Source organism: Mercenaria mercenaria, chromosome 16, assembly GCF_021730395.1.
Source record: "Mercenaria mercenaria strain notata chromosome 16, MADL_Memer_1, whole genome shotgun sequence".
NCBI lineage: Eukaryota > Metazoa > Mollusca > Bivalvia > Venerida > Veneridae > Mercenaria > Mercenaria mercenaria.
In genome coordinates, this window is record NC_069376.1 from 20,236,185 (window position 1) to 20,257,873 (window position 21,689).

A 21,689-nucleotide genomic window follows, 5' to 3' on the forward strand; every position below is an offset into this window, starting at 1 on the left:
CTGTTTTCACCGGAAAGATTAATTTTAAATAGAGTCTAAAATTTAACAGTGTCGGACATGTTGTTGCAGGTTAGTAATGATTTGCACTGGTTAGAAATTGTTGCTGTAATGCAGGGTAAGAGCTAATGACTGTATAAAACAAATAACCTTTTTGTAAAAACAAAACTTAAGGAAGGGAAACTTAACAAAACAGAAATAACTTAACAAGAAAACTTAACAAAACAAATATGTCCAGATGAGCAGATGAATATTTGGTTACGCACACCTGTTCAAGTGGTACGCATACAACCCGATGGTGCTGTATTTATAGAGGTTATAGATGACGAACGCGTTGTCATTCAACTCAGTGTCACACATGACTCAGAATGAAGCATTTTCAGCCTTTCCTCCAATCAGCGCCACTCTTACAAAATCTCTTATTATGGCTGAAAATACCGAGAATACCTTACCAAGCAATCCGACTGGTACATTATTCGGTGGCATAAGGTCATTCGAGGTCATAAAATCGTGCGAAAATGTATTCACTGATCAATGCATATACTACACTACATTGGTCCGCTTAAAGGTAAATTAATCAGATATTAGTAAATTACACTTATTTGTGTTCATTGAGTTTGTAATACGTGTTTGATTTTTACTAGAAGTTTTTTAAAAATTTGATTTTCCAATCCTATCTCGTGTACCGATATTACCTTACGTTGCCCATCCGAGATAGCGTTATTTTAGCATAGGTATTTATTCGATAAACATTTTCTGTCGAGGAAATAATATGAATATATACACTACTTTATTAAACTTGTCAAATATTTGGATTTGACACGTATATTGTTTTCCAAAATTCAAATTAGTATTTCCTTTTGTCTATATCGGTTGCATAAACAAGGTAGCCTACTGTCTACTGCTTACTGTGCATATTTTATAGCAAAAACATCAAAACCTTCGAATATTGTGCTGACGTCACAACAAACGACAGCGACTGCCTACTGCGTCCTGCCTACTGCCTACTGATATTGATAATGAAACATTATTTGTCATTTATATCTAAATAGCATGTTCAAAACTAAAGTTAAGTTAATAACTATTTTCAAATGACTATTCCTACTGATTACAGCCTACTACTTACTGCTTACTGTATGTATCTGTTTTGCTTTACTGAGGGATCCTCCAGTCTAAAAAAAAAAAACAACATCTCAGTGACTACAGGTATTAACACCTAATGTGCAAGGACAGGATTAAGCAATGTAGACCCAAATCAGCTCGGTGACATGCAATTATGCTACATTTTACTCTCATTAAATCTTTCTAATGGAGTCAGACTTTGATTTAGTTATTATTTAGGTTGTCCAAAACAGCAAAACATAATTTTATATGTTCAGTATGAAATTATCGTTTGTGGCTGCCCCAATCATTTTTATTATCCCACGTTTTACAGGCACCCAGTTAGTATGAGGAATGTAAAGCATCATACATACATGGACTCTACCAGCTGTGCAGGTTGCTCATTTAGGTCAGAAATGTCTGTGCCTATGTATTAGCAAACGTCACAGACTGAGTGCTCCCTTTTCCAGTGACGCGCCCCATACTGAACGGTGCCAGTATAATTAAGAAGTTAATTTGTTTGTCTCCAAGAGCCGTGGGAAGGACATCACGCTCAGCTTTTCAAAGAACTACAGTTGAATGGGAAGCAAAAGTAGAATTTTTAATTTTAAGTAATAATGTTTTGATTTTATTTCTATAAAATATACACAGTGCGCAGCAAGCAGGCGCCGTGTTCACAAACCATTTTCAGTCTCAGCTGATATTGATAATGAAACTTTATTTGTCATTTATATCTACATAGCATGTTCAAAACTAAAGTTAAGTTAATAACTATTTTCAAATGACTAGTCAGTGTTAATGGTCAATTTCAGTTGGAATTTGTCTTGAAGTTTTAGTAAAATTAATATGAAATTTCAAGCTCTAACTCAGCTGAAACAAAATAAAATGTTTTGTGAACACGGGGCAGTAGGCAGTAAGCAGTAAGCAGTAGACAGTGCACAGGACGTTTTAAGCAGTAGGCAGTAAGCAGTAAGCAGGACGCTGTCGTTTATTGAAATTCCATACAAATGTGATTGACTACCTTTAAAGAAGTAAGTCGAGTGACCTCCCTTTTCCAACTAATACACAGGTTAACAACTGGCAAATATAAAACCCCGGCAGGAGTATTTTACTGATTCTTCGGAAATGCCATCCCATCCCCATTGTCACTGGCGGAGTGCACAAGTAAGATTTTCAAATACTTCATTAAAACATTTTTATTGCTGTCGCGTCACCGGTTTCAATTTTCGGATTTTTTGCTTAATTTTAGTAAGTTTTTGAAATATTTCTTTCAGACATGACCGTCATATCTATTTCAGCGCTTTGTATTATGCATTTGAAGTGTGACTATGTCAAGTTCATTATTATTATTATACACAGTAGTCAAAACTTTATTGTTTGGTAATCAATAGCACATGCAATCGTATTTGTAAAAAACGTTTTCTCACTACTTTGACATTGTTATGATAATGTCTGTTACTGTTGTGAACTAAACGTTTAACGTGAAAAAAGAATTTGTATTTGTAATTATGACAGAGTTTATAGACAAGCTTTTAGGACGATAGCGAGTAATTTGAAAGTAACAAAATGCAGGCGCGCAAAAGCAAACTTAAAAATGATTAAATTCGATTTCATTTGCTGAAATAGTTTCGACTGGCCTATTTCAACTTAATGTTGCTGCTTGAACGATATTTTAGTTCAATCTGTATGTTCGTGTTTTTTTAATGTCGTTCCTATGGAAGTGTCCTAATGCCAGTACAGAGATTTATAGTAAGGCCTACGTACACCTTACTAATTATTACGTACGACCTATCAACTCTTACACGTGTGTATGATCGACTAAGTCATACGTGTCACTCAGTAACTCCTGCGTAGGGTATACATGTATGAGTTAGTAAGACGGACGTATGAGTTAGTAAGTTATACGTAGGACTTATTACAAAGTTGATTATCGCATGCTCTCTCTCTCTTTCTCTCCTCTCTCTCTCTCTCTCTCTCTCTCTCTCTCTCTCTAAAATACAGAAGACGCTTCCATTCTTCTTTAGAATGACAGATGTAAAACACTGATACATGGTTCTCTTATCCCAATGTTAGTATTTTTAGTTGGAGGAGTGTGGGCTCGAACTCCCGGTCCCTAGCCCGAGAGCGTTCATACTATTTAGCAGAGAGATTTGGTATATATCACGAACCAAACATAAATCATCAACAACTTCCCAGGCTATCCTGGCCCCATGAGTCGGTATAATTTATATTTATGTCAGAAAACTTTTATTGCTTCTAAGACGAAAATATATCTTTCAGCATCTTTAATCATGACATTGTGTGTCCCAAATGTAACACCGGTCTTTCCCCCAAAAACTAGGAGACCAGTCCATCTATTTTCCAAAGAATTCTCTTGCACTTTTCTCTAATTGATTATCAGAGCAGCAGTCTTTTTAAGCGTAAAATGCCACCACATACTTGAACTCAGCGTTATTGTACTTTCCAGACCTTTAGGACCATGGAGTCCATTCAATGTTTATGCATAATAGAGTTCCACTTAAGCCGGTTCTAGGGGGCGTGACGGATGTTGCAAATTCCATTAACTTTCAAAAGATCTATCAACAACATGTTTATCTACTTTCTTGATTTAAAATGGCCTACGATAGTAGAGTGTTTGCTGTGCTACTGATGTTTCACTGATGTTACCGATGTCACCCTGCGTGTCCCAGTGGTTTAAAGTAATTGCCGTACTCAGATATTTTGATTTGTTCTAAATATCTTTTCTTCAGGACTGGAAGACACTTGGCCTGGAATTTTCCTCTCCCAGCGATGAAGCATGTAAGATGTATGACGCGTGTCTCACACAGGTAAGTCTTACCGTTTAGGGCGGAGATACGTCCCTGAGTGACTCTTATCGCGCCTGTATAGCGGTTGGATACACCCGATCCCTCAAACTGATACATCTTCCTGTGTGGACAAAACACACTTCAAATTCACCTTTAAGGAAAACAGTATGATTCTGAAAATGACAAAAACATAATACAATGTACGTATTAAAGTTAGCTCTAGTTTTTCAAATTTAACTCCACGCTACAATTATGTATTGACAATAGAAACTTCAGTTTGCTAAAGCACGGCTACCTAAAATGTCACACAATAAAATTCAGACGTTTGTGAAGTAGGTATGCCACACAATAAAATTCAGACGTTTGTGAAGTAGGCATGCCACACAATAGAGTTCAGAATTTTGTGAAGTAGGTATGCCACACAATAGAATTCAGACGTTTGTGAAGTAGGTATGTCACACAATAAAATTCAGACGTTTGTAAAGTAGGTATGCCACACAATAGAGTTCAGACGTTTGTGAAGTAGGTATGCCACACAGTAGAGTTCAGAAGTTTGTAAGTAGTATGCAACAATAGAGTTCGACGTTTGTAAAGGTTTGTAAAGTAGGTATGCCACACTATAAAATTCAGACGTTTGTAAAGTAGTTATGCCACACAATGGAGTTCAGACGTTTGTGAAGTAGGTATGCCACACAGTAGAGTTCAGAAGTTTGTAAAGTAGGTATGCCACACAATAGAGTTCAGACGTTTGTAAAGGTTTGTAAAGTAGGTATGCCACACAATAAAATTCAGACGTTTGTAAAGTAGATATGCCACACAATAGAGTTCAGACGTTGTAAAGTAGGTATGCATCACAATAGAGTTCAGACGTTTGTAAAGTAGGTATGCTACACAATAAAATTCAGACGTTTGTGAAATAGGTATGCCACACAATAGAGTTCAGACGTTTGTGAAGTAGATATGCCACACAACAGAGTTCAGACGTTTGTGAAGTAGGTATGTCACACAACAGAGTTCAGACGTTTGTGAAGTAGGTATGCTACACAATAAAATTCAGACGTTTGTGAAGTAGGTATGCCACACAATAAAATTCAGACGTTTGAAAAGTAGGTATGCCACACAATAAAATTCAGATGTTTGTAAAGTAGGTATGACACACAATAAAATTCAGACGTTTGTGAAGTAGGTATGCCACACAAAAGAGTTCAGAGGTTTGTGAAGTAGATATGCCACACAATAGAGTTCAGACGTTTGTGAAGTAGGTATGCTACATAATAGAGTTCAGACGTTTTGGAAGTAGGTATGCCAAACAATAGAGTTCAGACGTTTGTAAAGTAGGTATGCCACACAATAGAGTTCAGACGTTTGTAAAGTAGGTATGCCACACAATAAAATTCAGACGTTTGTGAAGTAGGTATGCCACACAAAAGAGTTCAGAGGTTTGTGAAGTAGATATGCCACACAACAGAGTTCAGACGTTTGTGAAGTAGGTATGCCACACAATAAAATTCAGACGTTTGTGAAGTAGGTATGTCACACAATAAAATTCAGACGTTTGAAAAGTAGGTATGCCACACAATAAAATTCAGACGTTTGTAAAGTAGGTATGTCACTTAATAAAATTCAGACGTTTGTGAAGTAGGTATGCCACAAAAAAGAGTTCAGAGGTTTGTGAAGTAGATATGCCACACAATAGAGTTCAGACGTTTGTGAAGTAGGTATGCTACACAATAGAGTTCAGACGTTTGTGAAGTAGGTATGCATCACAATAGAGTTCAGACGTTTGTGAAGTAGGTATGCATCACAATAGAGTAATAGAGTTCAGACGTTTGTGAAGTAGGTATGCATCACAATAGAGTTCAGACGTTTGTGAAGTAGGTATGCATCTGTGAAGTAGGTATGCATCACAATAGAGTTCATACGTTTGTGAAGTAGGTATGCATCACAATAGAGTTCATACGTTTGTGAAGTAGGTATGCCACACAATAGAGTAAGACGTTTGTGAAGTAGGTATGCATCACAATAGAGTTCATACGTTTGTGAAGTAGGAATGCCACACAATAGAGTTCAGACGTTTGTGAAGTAGGTATGCATCACAATAGAGTTCAGACGTTTGTGAAGTAGGTATGCATCACAATAGAGTTCATACGTTTGTAAAGTAGGTATGCCACACAATAGAGTTCAGACGTTTGTGAAGTAGGTATGCATCACAATAGAATTCAGACGTTTGTGAAGTAGGTATGCATCACAATAGAGTTCATACGTTTGTAAAGTAGGTATGCCACACGATAGAGTTCAGACGTTTGTGAAGTAGGTATGCATCACAATAGAGTTAAGACGTTTTTGAAGTAGGTAGACGATTGTGAAGAAGGTAATTCACATAATATTGTTCTGCTGATAGTCAAGGACCTATGTCACACATAAAAGTTCAATATATTGTGAAGCAGACATGCCACTAAAGATAGTTCAGTAAAGTGAGACGATAATGAAGTAGGTATGCCACATAATATTGTTCTGTTGAAGAAACTCTGCCACACAAAAGAGTTCAGTAGATTTTGAATTAGTTATGCGACAATATAGACTTCAGATGATTGTGTAGAAGGCATGCTATACAACAGTTCAATCGATTGCGAACTGTAGTTCTTTCAAAACCGATTGCAAAGTAGATCTTTAAAATAATAGAGTCCAAACGATTGTGAGGTAGATATGCAACACAACAGAGTTCAGACGTTTAAGAATAAGTATGCCTAACAATAGAGTTCTGACGTTTGTGAAGTAGCTCTGCCACACAACAAAGTTCAGCAGATTCGGAAATATGTTGTCCCACAATAAAGTTCGAAAAATTGTGAAGTAACCCTACTAAACAATACAGTTCAGTCGAATCTAAAGTAGTTCTACCAGACAACAGAGTTCAGTCGGATGCATATGTCCATCTGCTAGATCTGCCACACAGTGGAGTTGACACGATTGTTTTTGACGATATTGCAGGATTTGTCAGTGTTATAAGAGAACGTATTTATTATAATTGCCACTTTAGACGTCGTGTAGGCGAAACATTTAGATTGTAGTAAATTTTAATAGTAAATATATTCCTTATATTATGATGATTTTATTTCAGTATGTGAACTATCATGACGACACAAACTTGGGTGGAACGGATGGATGCATCAGCAAAATGTTCCAAGCAGACCCAGATTTTTGTAAGTTGCATTTTATTTCAATTTACTCAGTTTTAATATTAATTGTACTCGGAGTGAAGGACATGACATTGTGTGATATGTGGTGGATTAACGATTGTACTAGGTTTGGTACAATGCCGCAATTATTTGGAAATATGACATACTGCGTCGTGTCCTTTAACACACCAAAAATTATCCAGTCAGCGCTGTACAAAACCCGGTGACAGGGTATCTGAATTTTTCAGTTTGTACGATAACTATCATACTTAATGTCTATCATGATTTTGATTAAGTAGGCCAAGTCATACACACGATGCATCCTTATAAATGGAACTTTGGTTTCTATGTTGAGTTTCATTAGTTTATAACTTTTTTGCAGTAATGGGGCATGTCTTCAAGCTGGGAACCAAATTTCAGTTTGTCCATAAGAATTATGCGCATGCGCAGGAAGTATACAAGATGGCTGAAATGGCAAAGAAACCGCACGTAAAACCATGGGAAAGAAAGCATGCGGAAGCCGTGCAATATCTGTCAGAAGGGTGAGATAAGTTTTATAGATATTTTGAAGTAGAATTAATTGTTTCTCTTTGTTAAAGTCTACATTTCTTTCCCTTCCAGAATAATTAGGCTTGCAAACAGCTTTTAATGAAGTGATTTTGTTAACGAGGCATACTAGCATTTTATCTGGACTGGAAAATTATGATACAAAAGTCGTTCACAGAATACAAGAACAATTATGATAGATTTTAGCGGAAGATTTCAAAGTCGATATATCTGGATTATCACGAGATTATCGATTGCTGGTGCTAAGCTCAAAGCGGCACAATATTTTTTTGTTAGAATAAAACGGAGGGTCAGCCAAGCTCCGTTAAATTGGCTCAAGAACTGGTCAATTCAAAAAGTTTCTTGTTTAATGTGGGTAGCCGACGGAAGTCCCCACTTGGAATGGATGGAACAACTTATTTCCAGCCGAGCCCATGGCAGGCGTCATATTTACCTCCCCAGTTTCCAGTCTAGGCCGATACTGCTGGAAACAGTACCAATTTAAGTAAATCACCCAGTACTGAACACTAGTCGGGATATCAGCCGCGACCGAGAATCGAACCCGGAACGCTGGCGTTGTAGTTCAACCTGCTAATCACTGCGCCACTGACTCCCTCTAACTTTGGTAAACTCATATTTCTGTTGATTGATTGATTGATTTATTGATTGATTGATTTTTTATGTTTTTTAATCACTGAAGATCTTTTTTAAATTAACTGTAGCTCTTCAAAATTTTTAGAGGGACGTATATATGAATGTTCATATGTAAAAGAACATTCGAGTCGTCAGACATACGTCACGGGTGGTAAACGCGCAATCCAATTCCCACTGGGAATACGCTAAAAATTGGTTGCGCGACTTCCGGTGCTGGTGTTGCGCATCAATATATACAAAATCGAGGTAGGTGGGTTTTTGTTTTTGTAAATAATTACACATTTACGAGTGCTTTCGAAAAAAAGCAAAATGCTATTCGACACAAAAATGAATACGGATCATATGTGTGAAATACCAACTTATTAATTTAAGAATCAGCTCTGTTATCACGAAAACTCTGATGGCTCGAGCTGTCAAAAAAGCATGGAATCATGAAAAATGCAAATTTTCTAACTCTTGTGCCTTCTTTCTGGAAATGTGACGCTTCGAATGGTCAAACACGTGTAAAACAGTCACGAATATTACATACACTTGAATGAAATGTTGCCTTTGGGGGAAAGATTGGCAAAAAATAATCGGGAATGGGGTTGCGCCCCGGGAATGGAGTTGCGCGTATACATTATACACATTATGATGTATATGAGCAACTCCATTCCCGGTGCGCAACCCCATTCCCGATGATTATTTTGTCAATTATGTCCCCGTAAGCAGGATTTGAAACAAATAAGTTTGATATTCGTTACTTTATAACAGTTGAGTTATCATAAAAAGCATCAGATGTCCTCAGATTAGGCATATGAGGTCAGAAACTGCCATTTTTGTTGATTTCATACTTTTTTCACGTTTCGTGTCGCCAGAGTTTTTGTGATAATAGAGCCGAATCATAAATTACAAACCAGATATTTTACACATATGATGTATTATCATATCTGTGTCGAATAGCATTTTGCTTTTTTCGAGAAAATTTATACTTGCCTCATACTAAGCAAAATCATAACTTCACATACCTCAATTTCGTCTTTTTTTACGCGCAACACCAGCACCGGACGTTGCGCAACCCATTTTAAGCGTATTCCCGGCGGGAATTGGATTGCGCGTTTACCACCCGTGTACGTAGAAATGCTATTTAATTCAGTGTTTTTTTCTTCAGAAAAATAGACAACGCTTGTGAGAAGTGGGAAGATATTTTAGTAGAATATCCCATGGATATGTTATCTCTAAAATTTCTCCACGATATGTATATTTTCAATGGTCTGTCACGGGGACTTAGGGACAGCTGCGCTAGAGTACTGCCCTACTGGAAACCTGATACACCTTTTTATGGGTAAGTCGAATTCTGCCATACACTCTATAGGCTATACAAGGGAAATTCTCTCTCTACTGCCGCTATATATATCGATGTACTATTTTGAGAGTACATTTATAAAGATGAATTGTTTTGGTAACCGTTTCGTTTGTCTTACATTAGTTAAACTGAAAGACACTGGGTAACAATTTTTAACCTTAAATGATTTTTTTTTACGTTTTCTGGAAACACGGTGGCGTTCAGTTGATTCATTTGAGTGTACACAGAGTTATAGGCTTCTGTGCGCTGCAATGGTGGGATAGTAACCAGAGTTTTACACTTTCGTGCACTGCAATGGCAGGATTTGGACAGTAATTTTCGTGCGCTGCAACGGCCGGATTTGGACAGTAACCAGATTTTTACACTTTCGTGCGCTGCAATGGCGAAATTTGGACAGTAACCAGAGTTTTACACTTTCGTGCGCTGCAATGGTAGGATTTAGACAGCGACCAGAGTTTTACACTTCTGTGCGCTGCAATGGCGGGATTTGGACAGTAACCAGAGTTTTACACTTTCGTGCACTGCAATGGCGGGATTTGGACAATGACCAGATTTTTACACTTTCGTGCGCTGCAATGGCGGGATTTGGATAGTAACCAGAGTTTTACACTTTCGTGCGCTGCAATGGCGGGATTTGGACACTAACCAGAGTTTTACACTTCTTTGCGCTGCAATGGCGGGATTTGGACAAAAGCATCCGAAGTCCTTATTTACTCTTGGTGTGGGTGTAAAGCTGGAATACACGGATAGTATCTAAAATCTCAGGTGAAAAGGTGGAGAAAAAAAAAACGTTAAAGGACGAAATGACATCGACGTCTAATAAAACAACATTAATTTTATTATGCCTTAGCAATATATTATACTAATAATGATGTCAGGCGTCCAGAAAAACGTGCATGAGCTTTCTTTAAAATCAATGTCGTCTACATGAATATGTTTAAACAGTACATCTTTTCTTGCAGCAATCTGTTGGGAATGTATGCCTTTGGATTAGAGGAGACATACATGTATTCTGAAGCTGAAAAAACAGCAAGAAAGGTAAAACCAGGGATTTCTACTAAATGATGTATATGTTGCACTTTGGTAAATGAATGTTGTTTTTGACCGTTTTCGAGTTGTTATTACATGATACCAAAAGACCGAGACATAATTTACACAAGAACAAGCGATTATCTGAATGGAACATATGCCGACGTAAGTATGATAATATTCGTTCCGACGGATACTCAATATGCAATACACGTGGGCCGACAGATATGCAATACGTAATACATTGGATTTCAAAACTCCATGAGCCGACAGATATACGATACGTAATACATTAGAATTCCAAACTTCGTGAGCCGACATACATACGATACGCAATACACAAGACTCAAAAATTCCAAGTGCTGACAGACATACGATACGCAATACAAGTGACTTCCAAAATCCATGCGCCGACATACATACAATACGAAATACATGTGACTCAAAATCCATGCGCCGACAGACATACGATACGCAATACATGTGACTTCAAAATCCATGTGCCGTCAGACATATGATACGCAATACACGTGACTCAAAATCCATGTGCCGACGGATATGCAATACACTTGACAATAAATTCATATTAACATATGTGTCATAAAATGACCATACCAAAACAATGCCTTTTTCCCCGAACGGTTGCCACCGTAGCAGACACTGATGGTGTCTCTGTCGTTCTGCCTATAATTAGTTTCTTACCTGTTTAATGAATTGTCTTATTATTAATGTTTGTTGGAATAAATTTTCTGGGTTTAAGGGTCTCTGCCAACAAAATATTAAAATAGGTTTTCACTTAATCTTAAATGTTTCAAGGCATTGGCCATCAACCGTTATGATTCCTGGGCAGTACATTGCGTTGCACATTGTAAAGAAATGACTGGGAAGGTTAAAGAAGGGATAGAATTCATGACCGCAACTGAAAACAACTGGAACGTGAGTATGTTTTATTCCTTGGCATGCTTCGGAATACTTGTTAAAATGATCTTCATTTTATTTAGTCATTTTTCACTGTACAGCTAATCTTATTTATATACCACCGTAAATTGAAGCTGACCATTTTCTAAGAGTGATAATATCACAGTGACAAAAGTAAATGGTTAAAGATTATTCTTACAATAGTTATACAATACAAAGATATATATATATATATTATCCTTTTGTAAAAACGTAACGAATGTAAATTCGGCATTAAAGCCAGTCAAAACTGTTTTTTATGAGCTCAAGTATGTCCTTGGTGGGGCAAGCCAAGCTGCAAAGATATCCATATTCTTTATCATTGAACCGGTAAAGATATTAGCGATGTTTGATACCAAATAATCATGATTAAGCTTACAACCCGTGTATCTAACTCATTATGCACCAGAAGATGGTATTTTGTATTGTCAGAAAGTCATTATGCACCAGAAGATGGTATTTTGTATTGTCAGAAAGCTTTCTATACTCTTATATATTGATATACTTGCCTAAAACCCCAGTCACACATAGGCGCGGATAGCTACGTTTAGCCACCGTACCTTAAAGTAGTAATCCGTATCAATTCGTATCAATCCGTACAAATCCGTACGGCTCAGGTACGGATCGATGCGGATTACTATCCGTGGTTAGACGTAGATATCCGCGCCGTATGTGTGACTGGGATATAATAGATAGAGGATATTTGTTTGTTTTAGTGTAAGATCGAAATATATTTCACCGAGTGAACACTATAATGCAATATTTGTAAATTAAAAAATGTAAATTATGGTGTTCACGAGTGAAATATATTTCGATCTTACACTGAAACAAACAAATTTTCTATTTATTTCATGCATTTTTAATGTTTTTAACCAAATTATATTCGGTTTGTCCGCGCAACGCCACGTGCATCGCATCATAATGTGATGATGACGTGACGTCAGGATGTCTCTGAAGAAAAACTATAAATTGTTCTATTACGTTTCCTGATTTCTTTTCCTTTTTATTATGATAAAATGTAAATATCTATGATTCTTTTATTATTTTTATACATCTATACGTTTAGTGAAGAAATTTTTGCAAAATAATTCCTATCATTTATAATTCATATCATTTCGCATTCAAATGTAGTTCCGTAACCAGTGAAAAATAAAAATGATTTTTCACTGTTTGAAACAGTGAAAATATCAATTTTATTTCACTGATAAATTTCAGTATTTCACAGAAGAGTATAAAATAAAAGTTTCATCTACACAGTGTGACGTTGTGAGACGTTGTGGCGTCCAAATCAATCATGTGGATTCCATATACAGAGTCTAAAAATAGACCAGTGATCCCTTTCTGAAACTTATCCCATTAATGAGTTGTGGGCTCCTTTTATTAAAAATTGTCCTGTATGAAGAGAAACGCTGTAGGACAAAAACATGCATGTAGTAAAGTCTTATTGCAACAAAATCACTTAAGTTCTTTATTATGTTTAGAAAGATTATGTCTTAAACTGAAATAATATTTTTAAAAAATGCATAGTTTTTTTTTCTTTTTTCAATTGCTATTGATAAACATATATCTTTACTGTTTTTATCTATGTGTCTTCTAATTATCTATCACAGGATACTATACTTCGATGTCATAATTATTGGCACTGGGCGCTTTATTATTATGAGAATGGCGACTTTGAATCAGCAGTTGGTCTACTAGACAACTATGTAAGGATTGTTTTAACTTGCAATAGCTGTGTGAATTGTATAATTTATTTTACTGATGTGTTTGTTAGGTATGGGTTTGACAATACTTTGCACCAGAGCACATGTCGTGTTCCCTATATGAATCAAAATTTCTCGGATAAGTGAATAAGCCAACCAGAGGAACGCTCTATTTGTCTGGTGTGCGGACAAACTGGAGTCCTCTTGTTTGATAGTCGTGCTTTTATCGCTAGGAGGAGATATTAAAGTGAGTTTGATTATTCACTTGAAACTTGTTTAGCCAGGTCACTCCTTGAAGAGCATAAACTGGTGCAAATTATTTAGATATTGCATGAAATAGTTATATCATTTAAATATTGCTCTGCTATGACGCTATGGTAATGATTTTCTGGTATACATACTTTTTTTAGAAAAAATATTTAAAGCAACCAATCGCCGACTAAATATTTTACCATAGAGATACTTCTGTAGCATTTTTTAAAAATATTTTACTTTTGCTCGCCTTCACCAAATAAAATAATCTATTCTGTTACCTATGCGTCGGCCAATATTTTGTTAAAGCTTTAGAAATTAGTTTTAGCTCATTTGAGCAAAACATTATGACCACTCGCCGTACGTTTGACTGTGAAAAAAAGTTCATCATCTTTAATTTAATTTACTTCTTCTCTGAAACCATTAGTGGAGTTCAATGAAACTGGTCATGGATGTTTTTACAATGGTTTTATACAAGTCCTGTTCAGAAAATTTCCATTCTATGTCAGAAACCGTTGGCCAAATTTTAAAATAGTGCTACAGAAGTGGCATTTTCAAAAGTTGGACTGTAAAACAAAATGCTGTATAAAAATGGCTTACTCCGAAAATATTTTATTCCAAAATCTTCAAAGATGTTTAGTGTCGGTTTTACCGTCTAATCGTCAGAGGCGACTAATAGGGTCTTAACACTTCGTTTTGCTGTAACCCTGTGAATCCAGCAGGTATGTAAATTTTGATTCCATACTTCGATGTAAATGAGATGTGAAACCAAAATTTATAGTCCTGTTTGGCGCCATATAACCTATACTGTGTCGGTGCGCCGTAAAACCCAAATATAAATATAAATTTACCGTCTAATACTTCCTTAAGAGGAGCTTTTTTAAACAAAACATTTTATGAAATAAGTGCACTTTAAAAAAACAAACAATGAAAATGAATCCAGATATCAGTAAATAGTGCTTTTTTATTTACAACGTCTCCAAAATGACATACTCAATACACTTTTTAAAAATTTGTTATAACGAAAGATTATTTCTACGTAATCTTAGTTCATTAAAATGAAATCTTGTCCCATAATAACGAAATCTTAATTCGTTTTAACGAAATTTTATTTTTATTTCGTTGCGATCTTCCTAGTTTCGTTTTAGTGAAATCTTGTGTCGTAATATCAAAATCTTATTTCATTACTGAGTATGGAAATAGAATGTAATCCAAATTCGTTATAACGAAATCCAGACTCTTATCATTTCGGAGTCTTAACAGGGTCAAGGTTTAAGATATGTAGAGCTTATACACACGATTCTTGAGCTAACTTTGCTTGTGATACGCTCTTGAGTACATTTAAAGCTGGGACCTATTTAAACACCAACGGGAGCCGTACTCTTTTAGAAATAAGTAGCTAGTTAGTGTACGTTTTGTTCTAATGCTTCTTAATTATAACTGTAAAGGATTAAAGGGATTCGCGTGAAACTCTACACAAATGTTGAGCATGATAAGCAACTATGTTGCTCTCCGCGTAAGTTCGGGATAACACTCGGTATACTCTTTTAACGATTCGGAGGTTTCGTGTAATACTTCAAATAAACGTTAAGCATGAGAAGATGTGTTTACGCAGGAGTCTGGTCTTACCCCTTAAGTTAAAAATTAGGGTTTTAGTTACAAGCATCCGAATCCTAACAAATACCATGCTCTTAAAGATATCTACTAGTGGAATCTCTTTATAACGAAGCGGCAACTTGAACTCAGACTCTGGTCATAGTGCCATTCCCTGTTACTTTGTTCTGTGAAGTAGGGACCCAACGTTTGTCCTCACTTACTCTTTATGTTTAGCATTTTTATGGATGTTGGAAACCTTTGTATAGCCGAGACATGAAGTACATTTGACCTTGGCTTTAGTGGCAAGGACTTAAATATCTCTTGCTGTTATCTTTGCAGAGTTTCATTCAATTGTGAAAACGTTATAACTGAGACACTAAGTGTTTAGAAGGGAAGAGCAAACTTAAGTATAGACGAACAATGTGATTAGTAATGTGCCCTTGTTGATGGGAATTAAAAGAGTCCCCAGGTTGTAAAAGCATTGATAAAGTTAATGCTGTCTTAGGTATGTTCATCTAAAGAAAAGTTTTGTGTTGAAGCAATTTAGTTTTCATGCTTCAAGTTTGGTTCAGTTAACGTCGGTAGCGCAGATTCGGTGAAGAACTATTAACTATTGCATGGTATAAGTAAGAAGATATAGGTTTCTTGAAAATATCAAATTTCATTTCGTAATACAGATCCTATGGGGCATGATTAGATCGATTTGAGAAGAGATTTTTGATTGGCTACGTAGACTGGTGATAGAAAACTTTATAACTTATTGATACGTATGTTAGTTCGATATAATGAAATAGTATCCTTAAACCTTATGGCAACATGAAATAGTCAAATATTTCAAGTCATTTTGACCTATCTGTAGCTTATTAAAACATTGTTGTTAGCAGAAACTTTCACTACAACAAAGCGACATGTCCCTTGTGAAACGAGACTTATACCGCTGACTAAAAATTTACTTATGGTTCATTCTTGCTCTTTTCTCAAACTGCTGTAACTCTCAGAAATCACACTTGTGTGTCTAACTTTATTCACCTCACTCACACTTGTGTGTCTATCTTTATATACATCACTCACACTTGTGTGTCAAAACTTGATACTTATTACCGTTTTATTTAAAGTATGTATCCATATATTTTGAGTTAACGATCGCACCAAGGGCAACATTAACTCTGAGAGAACCGAGTATATTGATAATAAGTGATTTTTGTCTTTTTTTTCAGATCATGCCCCATATGAAAAGTAAGAAAACAATATTTAATGTAACTGATGCGGCCTCATTGTGTTACAGATTAGAAGCTGAAGGTTAGTTTTCTTTTCTTCTGTCCCTAACGATAATGAGTTAACACAAAAGCAAATGTCTGTTTCAATTACCGTCTCGATAGCGTACTGGTAGAATGTCCGCTTCCAGTGAGGGAGGTCGTAGGAGGTACCCGCGTCATACCAAACATGTTAAAAATGATACCATAGCGCCCTAGCTTGTCGCTCAACATAAAAAGGGAAACTGGCTTCTCTTTATTTATACCCTCGTAGTGATGGATTCCATCAGGAATGAGGTATCGAGAGTGATTAAAGTGATTGGTATACGTTGTAGCACTTGCTTCACAGTCGACCTAAATAAATTTGTATAAACTATTTGATTTGCATATTATCAAGGCAAAAACAATGCTGTTTTAAATAATAATGACAAAAATGTTTTATTATAGTATATAAGAAAGATTTACTAAAAGAATATAAAGAAATAAAGATAAAACGATATCAAGTTTAAGGTAACACATTTCAAGTGTCTATAAGGACATCAATAATAGTGTTGTCATTCTGAAACTCGTTGTTGGCTTGACCGAAGTGTCACCCCTTGCAAGAAATGTTGAAGAATAGAAACTTTGCCGCTATATCTAAACAAGTCAACACACCCAAATCTTTAGCAGAAGAAAACTGTTTGTATTAGATGGATGACAAGTTGTTTATCGTCCGCATTTTTACTGTTAACACTCAGTCACAATATTGGCACTGATTAATTTTGGACAAGTATGATACTTGGCAATCTTAACCAAATAATGTCACTAGATCTGACAGTTAAGGGTAAATGGGACAATTGCCTATATGTATACAAGGCAAAACATTTCCTACGAACAGAATTTCTTTAAACTTTGTATACTGACTGAGAGTCAAGTTTAAAACGGAAATACCGGCATGTATTAAAAATCATAGGTAACCAGGCTTGATCATGAATTACCTGCTCTCGAAAGTCGGTTTTTTCAGTATTTTCCGACTTTCAAGCGCAGATAATTCATTATCAAGCCTGGTTACCTATGATTTTTAATACATATTAATACATATTTCCGTTTTAAACTTGATTCTCAGTCAGTACACATATACATACAGGAAACTGTCAAAATCAAGGTCAAGAACGAAAGTGACTCATCTTAAACAGGTAGGTTAATACGCATGCAGGCCAAATGATAAGAAAACCTTGTAAACAATTTAGAGGTCACATTTTGTACATGATCAACTTGAAGCCTGATCAGAATGTTTGTCTTCGTAAAATCTCTGTCAGGTTTTCAGAACCTGAGTAATCGTTTGTCAAACTTTAAATCAAAGAAAGCCTTGTTAACAGATAGCGGCCACTAGGTGAAAATGTTTGTCTTTGAGAGTTCTAAGTGAAATTTGAATACGTGTCAAAATTAGGACACTGGATGGAATCATATGATATTATAGAAAATACTTTCCGTATCCAGGCTATGATTTGGGATCTAGGTGGTCTGACTGCTTCGAAATTGCCAAAGAACATATTGAAGACAACGTATGGTCATATTATGATATATGCAGCATGTTGGTGTGCCTGGGATCAAATCATAAAGAAGAGAGCGACCGTCTCTTGACTAGCGTAAAGTCATCTATAAAGTAAGTATCTATATTTACCTCAGCAAAAGGTACCCATTCATTGGCGCATCAATAGTGTACCTATCACAGAATTCATTTAGAGAATGTATAGATCGTTTGATGCTTATCTATTTCTATTCTGCGTTTATTGTTTGTTTGTTTTCTGTTAAAAATGACCATCTACACATTTTATAACTCCTTTTACTTGAAGAATCAACGGTTTACCTTCGTTTGTCTACTAACAAGTTCTCTTAAATAATTTGTGTTTGTTTTATTGCAGCGTGTGTTTTCTTGTTTCCTTTTTAAGGGCTGGTATTGGTGATATTGCAAAGATCTACTCTGACGTCACTCTTCCAATCATTGAGGCTATAAAAGCGTATGATGATCAGGAGTATGACACTGCTGTTGAGATCATGAAACCACAAAAGTACCAGTTGTATAGAATAGGAGGGAGTCGTGCCCAGGTATTGTCTGATTTAACATACCACTAAAATACCAAGTGTATAGAGCTGGAGGGAGTCATGTCCAGGTATTTTTGGTCTAACATGCTGACAGACCACTTAAGTAATAAGTATAAAGATTTTGAGAAAGTCATGCCGAAGTATTATTTGTTCTGACATGACGACAGGCTACGTAAATAAACAGTATAAACAGTTGGAAGGAGTTATGTACAGGTGCAGATAGTGGATACTTACCTGCCCAGATATTTCTGATTGAACATAATGACAGACCACAAGATACAAGATGCAATACACTTTCACGAACATGTTATGCGATGTGTATATACAGGCAATACTTTGCTATAAGATTTCATGAACATGCTATGTGATGTGTATATGCCAGGTAACACTTTGCTAAAAGATTTCATGAACATGCTATGTGATGTGTTTATGCCAGGTTACACTTTGTTATAAGATTTCATGAACATGTTATGTGTATATTGAAAAAAAAACTATACAAAAAATGTATGTAAGTACAGTTTTAGGATACTCTGTTTGTATTTCAGAATGAATTTTTGAACATTTTCACTATCCATGCTGCGGCGAGGTCGAAACTACCACAGAATCAAAAATACGCAAGGTATATCGTGCATAGTTACAATGTTATAATTAAGTTTTCTAAAAACTACTATGAAATATTTTAATCAGCTAAATCATTTGATAAAATATTTGGATTCTTACATGTAAGTTATTTTAGCTGCAAGAATTTCATTAAATGAAATAGCGTACCTAACGATATTTGGTTTCATCGTGGATCACATACATTGGCATCAAAGAAAGAATGAGTTACTAGTATATTCAATATGTTTAAGCTTAATTATTTCTCTTTGTTTATGTTTACTTTAAGATGTATAAATCATATGTTGCCATGTAGTAGTAAGTCAGCTGCGCATTGCCTTTTCTGCATATTGTAATGTGCATTTTATTTCATTTCAGTCATCTGCTGATGGAGATGAAATGTCAAAAAGAGTCGTCACCATTGCCTGACAGGCTCCTGCAGAACCTGATTATCAGTCATTAACTAGTATGTGATCATAGGACGCTGTCCTGCAAAATCTTCACATCAGTCATATAGAATGTATATGTTTTTGAAAGACAGTAGTTTCTTCAGCGTTTCGTCATCGAACATACTATTTCTGCCTAAACTGATCATCAACTCGTTTCTATCCTCCACTAGGTAACAATGATACCGGAAATCTCCTACATAAACTGGATATCAGCAGTTAATCGGTGAACTTTACATATCTAATTGTTTCTTCAACTAGTCTATTACGCTTTTTGGACATCATTCAGAAACTGGATATCAACCGTTAGACAGTGAACGTATCTAATGCATGCAACTGGGCACAGTAGTTAGGCATTAACCATAATTATGATAATATGTTTCTTTCAGAAAATTGTTTGTGGCATCCGTGGCCCAGTGATTAAGGTCGCTGACGTTGAACCACTTTCCCCTCAGCGATGTGGGTTCGAGCCTCGCCTGGGGCGTTGAAATCTCCATCCGAGGAAGCCATCCAGCTGGCATGCGGAAGGCTGTTTGTTCTACCAAGGTGAGAGCCCGTGAGCCTGAAAACTGACATATGAACTATTATTGCATACTGGTTTCTATTTCCCCGTTAAGTTACAATGGTAGCGGAAACGTCAATATTTTTCCATACACTGGTGCCAGGATTTCATATCGGATGCGTCACGTAATTTGATGTGTGTCGTTGCATTAAATCTTTTACTTAGTTCAGTATTGTCAATCTATTCAGGCTATTGAACAAATTCATAATATTTACAGAGTCATTATATTTATACGTGCAGATATGTATGTAGCAAAAAGATTATCTTTGCATCGGGAAATATGCACTCGTTCTTTAGCGGAAGAATATTGCGCTTCTAAAGTCGAGCAGTATTTCCGCTGCAGATCTCGTGCATATTTTCCGATACAAAGCTATTAACCTTTAATTATTGTGTCGATGTGAAAACAAAAAAAAATCAGAAACTTGATATCAACGTTTAGTCTGTGAACACGTTATGTTTGATGCTCAATTCAGTCGTTTGACTGTCAGTATATTTTGTTATAGTATGTAATTTTTACTGATTCGGAAAGAAGAATTCGAAATTTTGTTTTAGTGTTTATATGTAATTGTATGGAATAATTTCTATCAGATCCTTAATTTATTCTTCTCTGCTTTGTTGTTTAGAAACAGTACACCAGATTTACTGTAATGTCTCTTTTATGTAAGTTTTAGAAAGTTTGGAAACAAAGTAACAAACGTTACAACGGCTGTTGTAAATCTCACATCATGTGACATCGAAACAGTAGTGCTGCTTTGTATCAAGTGTTGGATATATTTCATTTCACTCATTTTATTTTATTTAATATTGTTCACGGAAGAGTGACGTTTTTCAGATATGCTGTCGTATTGAGTGCGATGATAAAGATGTAACTATTTATGGAAAAGTCGCGCACACTTTATGATAAAACGTAACAAGACAATATTCACCTATTAAATGTGAAAGACAACGGAAATTCCATATTTTTGAAATTTCGGTGTCCAAGTTAAAAACAATTTTTCGAATGACGCCATTTTATTTTGTTTTATTTTTCTGAATGACGTCAGATTGCTCCTGCTATATTTTGTAAAAGGCCATCCTTGATAATTATTATTACACCAATGTTCTTTATATGAAAATAACGGCTTTTTTCTTTCAATTTAATGTATATAGTGAATGTAAACAAATACCTTTAAAAGCTTAGAACGCCTTTGTGTTTAATATGACTGCCACATTTTATTATGAACATGAAATATTATAGTTCATTGTAAAATCCTATTTCCGATAAGTATTTCTTTAGATATGTGCCAAAGGTTTAATTATTGATTAACTTTGTACAAAGTCTTTTTGAACCCATTGTTACTGAATACCTCTCTTTATGGCTGTAACTGCAGTATTAAAAGAAGTGATTTTCTATCAGTGTAATTATGCAGAATATCTATTTGGACAGCTGTTTTATTTTGTTTTAGAGTAATAATTCAAGCCTTATGGAACTGTAAATATGAACTGACCGATAGGAAAGATGTACGAGAGTTAACAGACTTACGTAGATATGGTGGTTAATTTTTGCCATTTCGTTATTCCGTTCTGTCGCAACAACAAACGTT

General features: G+C 35.7%; 1 protein-coding gene across 1 annotated transcript; it reads left to right on the plus strand.

Annotated features, from left to right (window-relative positions):
* The first annotated feature begins 2,104 nt into the window (after positions 1-2,104).
* On the plus strand, positions 2,105-21,498 carry LOC123540110 (tetratricopeptide repeat protein 38-like). The gene is made up of 13 exons (XM_053526320.1): positions 2,105-2,262; positions 3,849-3,926; positions 7,024-7,105; positions 7,464-7,623; positions 9,432-9,605; positions 10,589-10,664; positions 11,472-11,591; positions 13,223-13,318; positions 16,381-16,462; positions 17,896-18,061; positions 18,348-18,504; positions 19,047-19,120; positions 19,477-21,498. Exons 1-13 carry the CDS (start codon positions 2,224-2,226, stop codon positions 19,559-19,561), a joined length of 1,389 nt encoding a protein of 462 aa, XP_053382295.1. The 5' UTR covers positions 2,105-2,223; the 3' UTR covers positions 19,562-21,498.
* Positions 21,499-21,689: the final 191 nt, after the last annotated feature.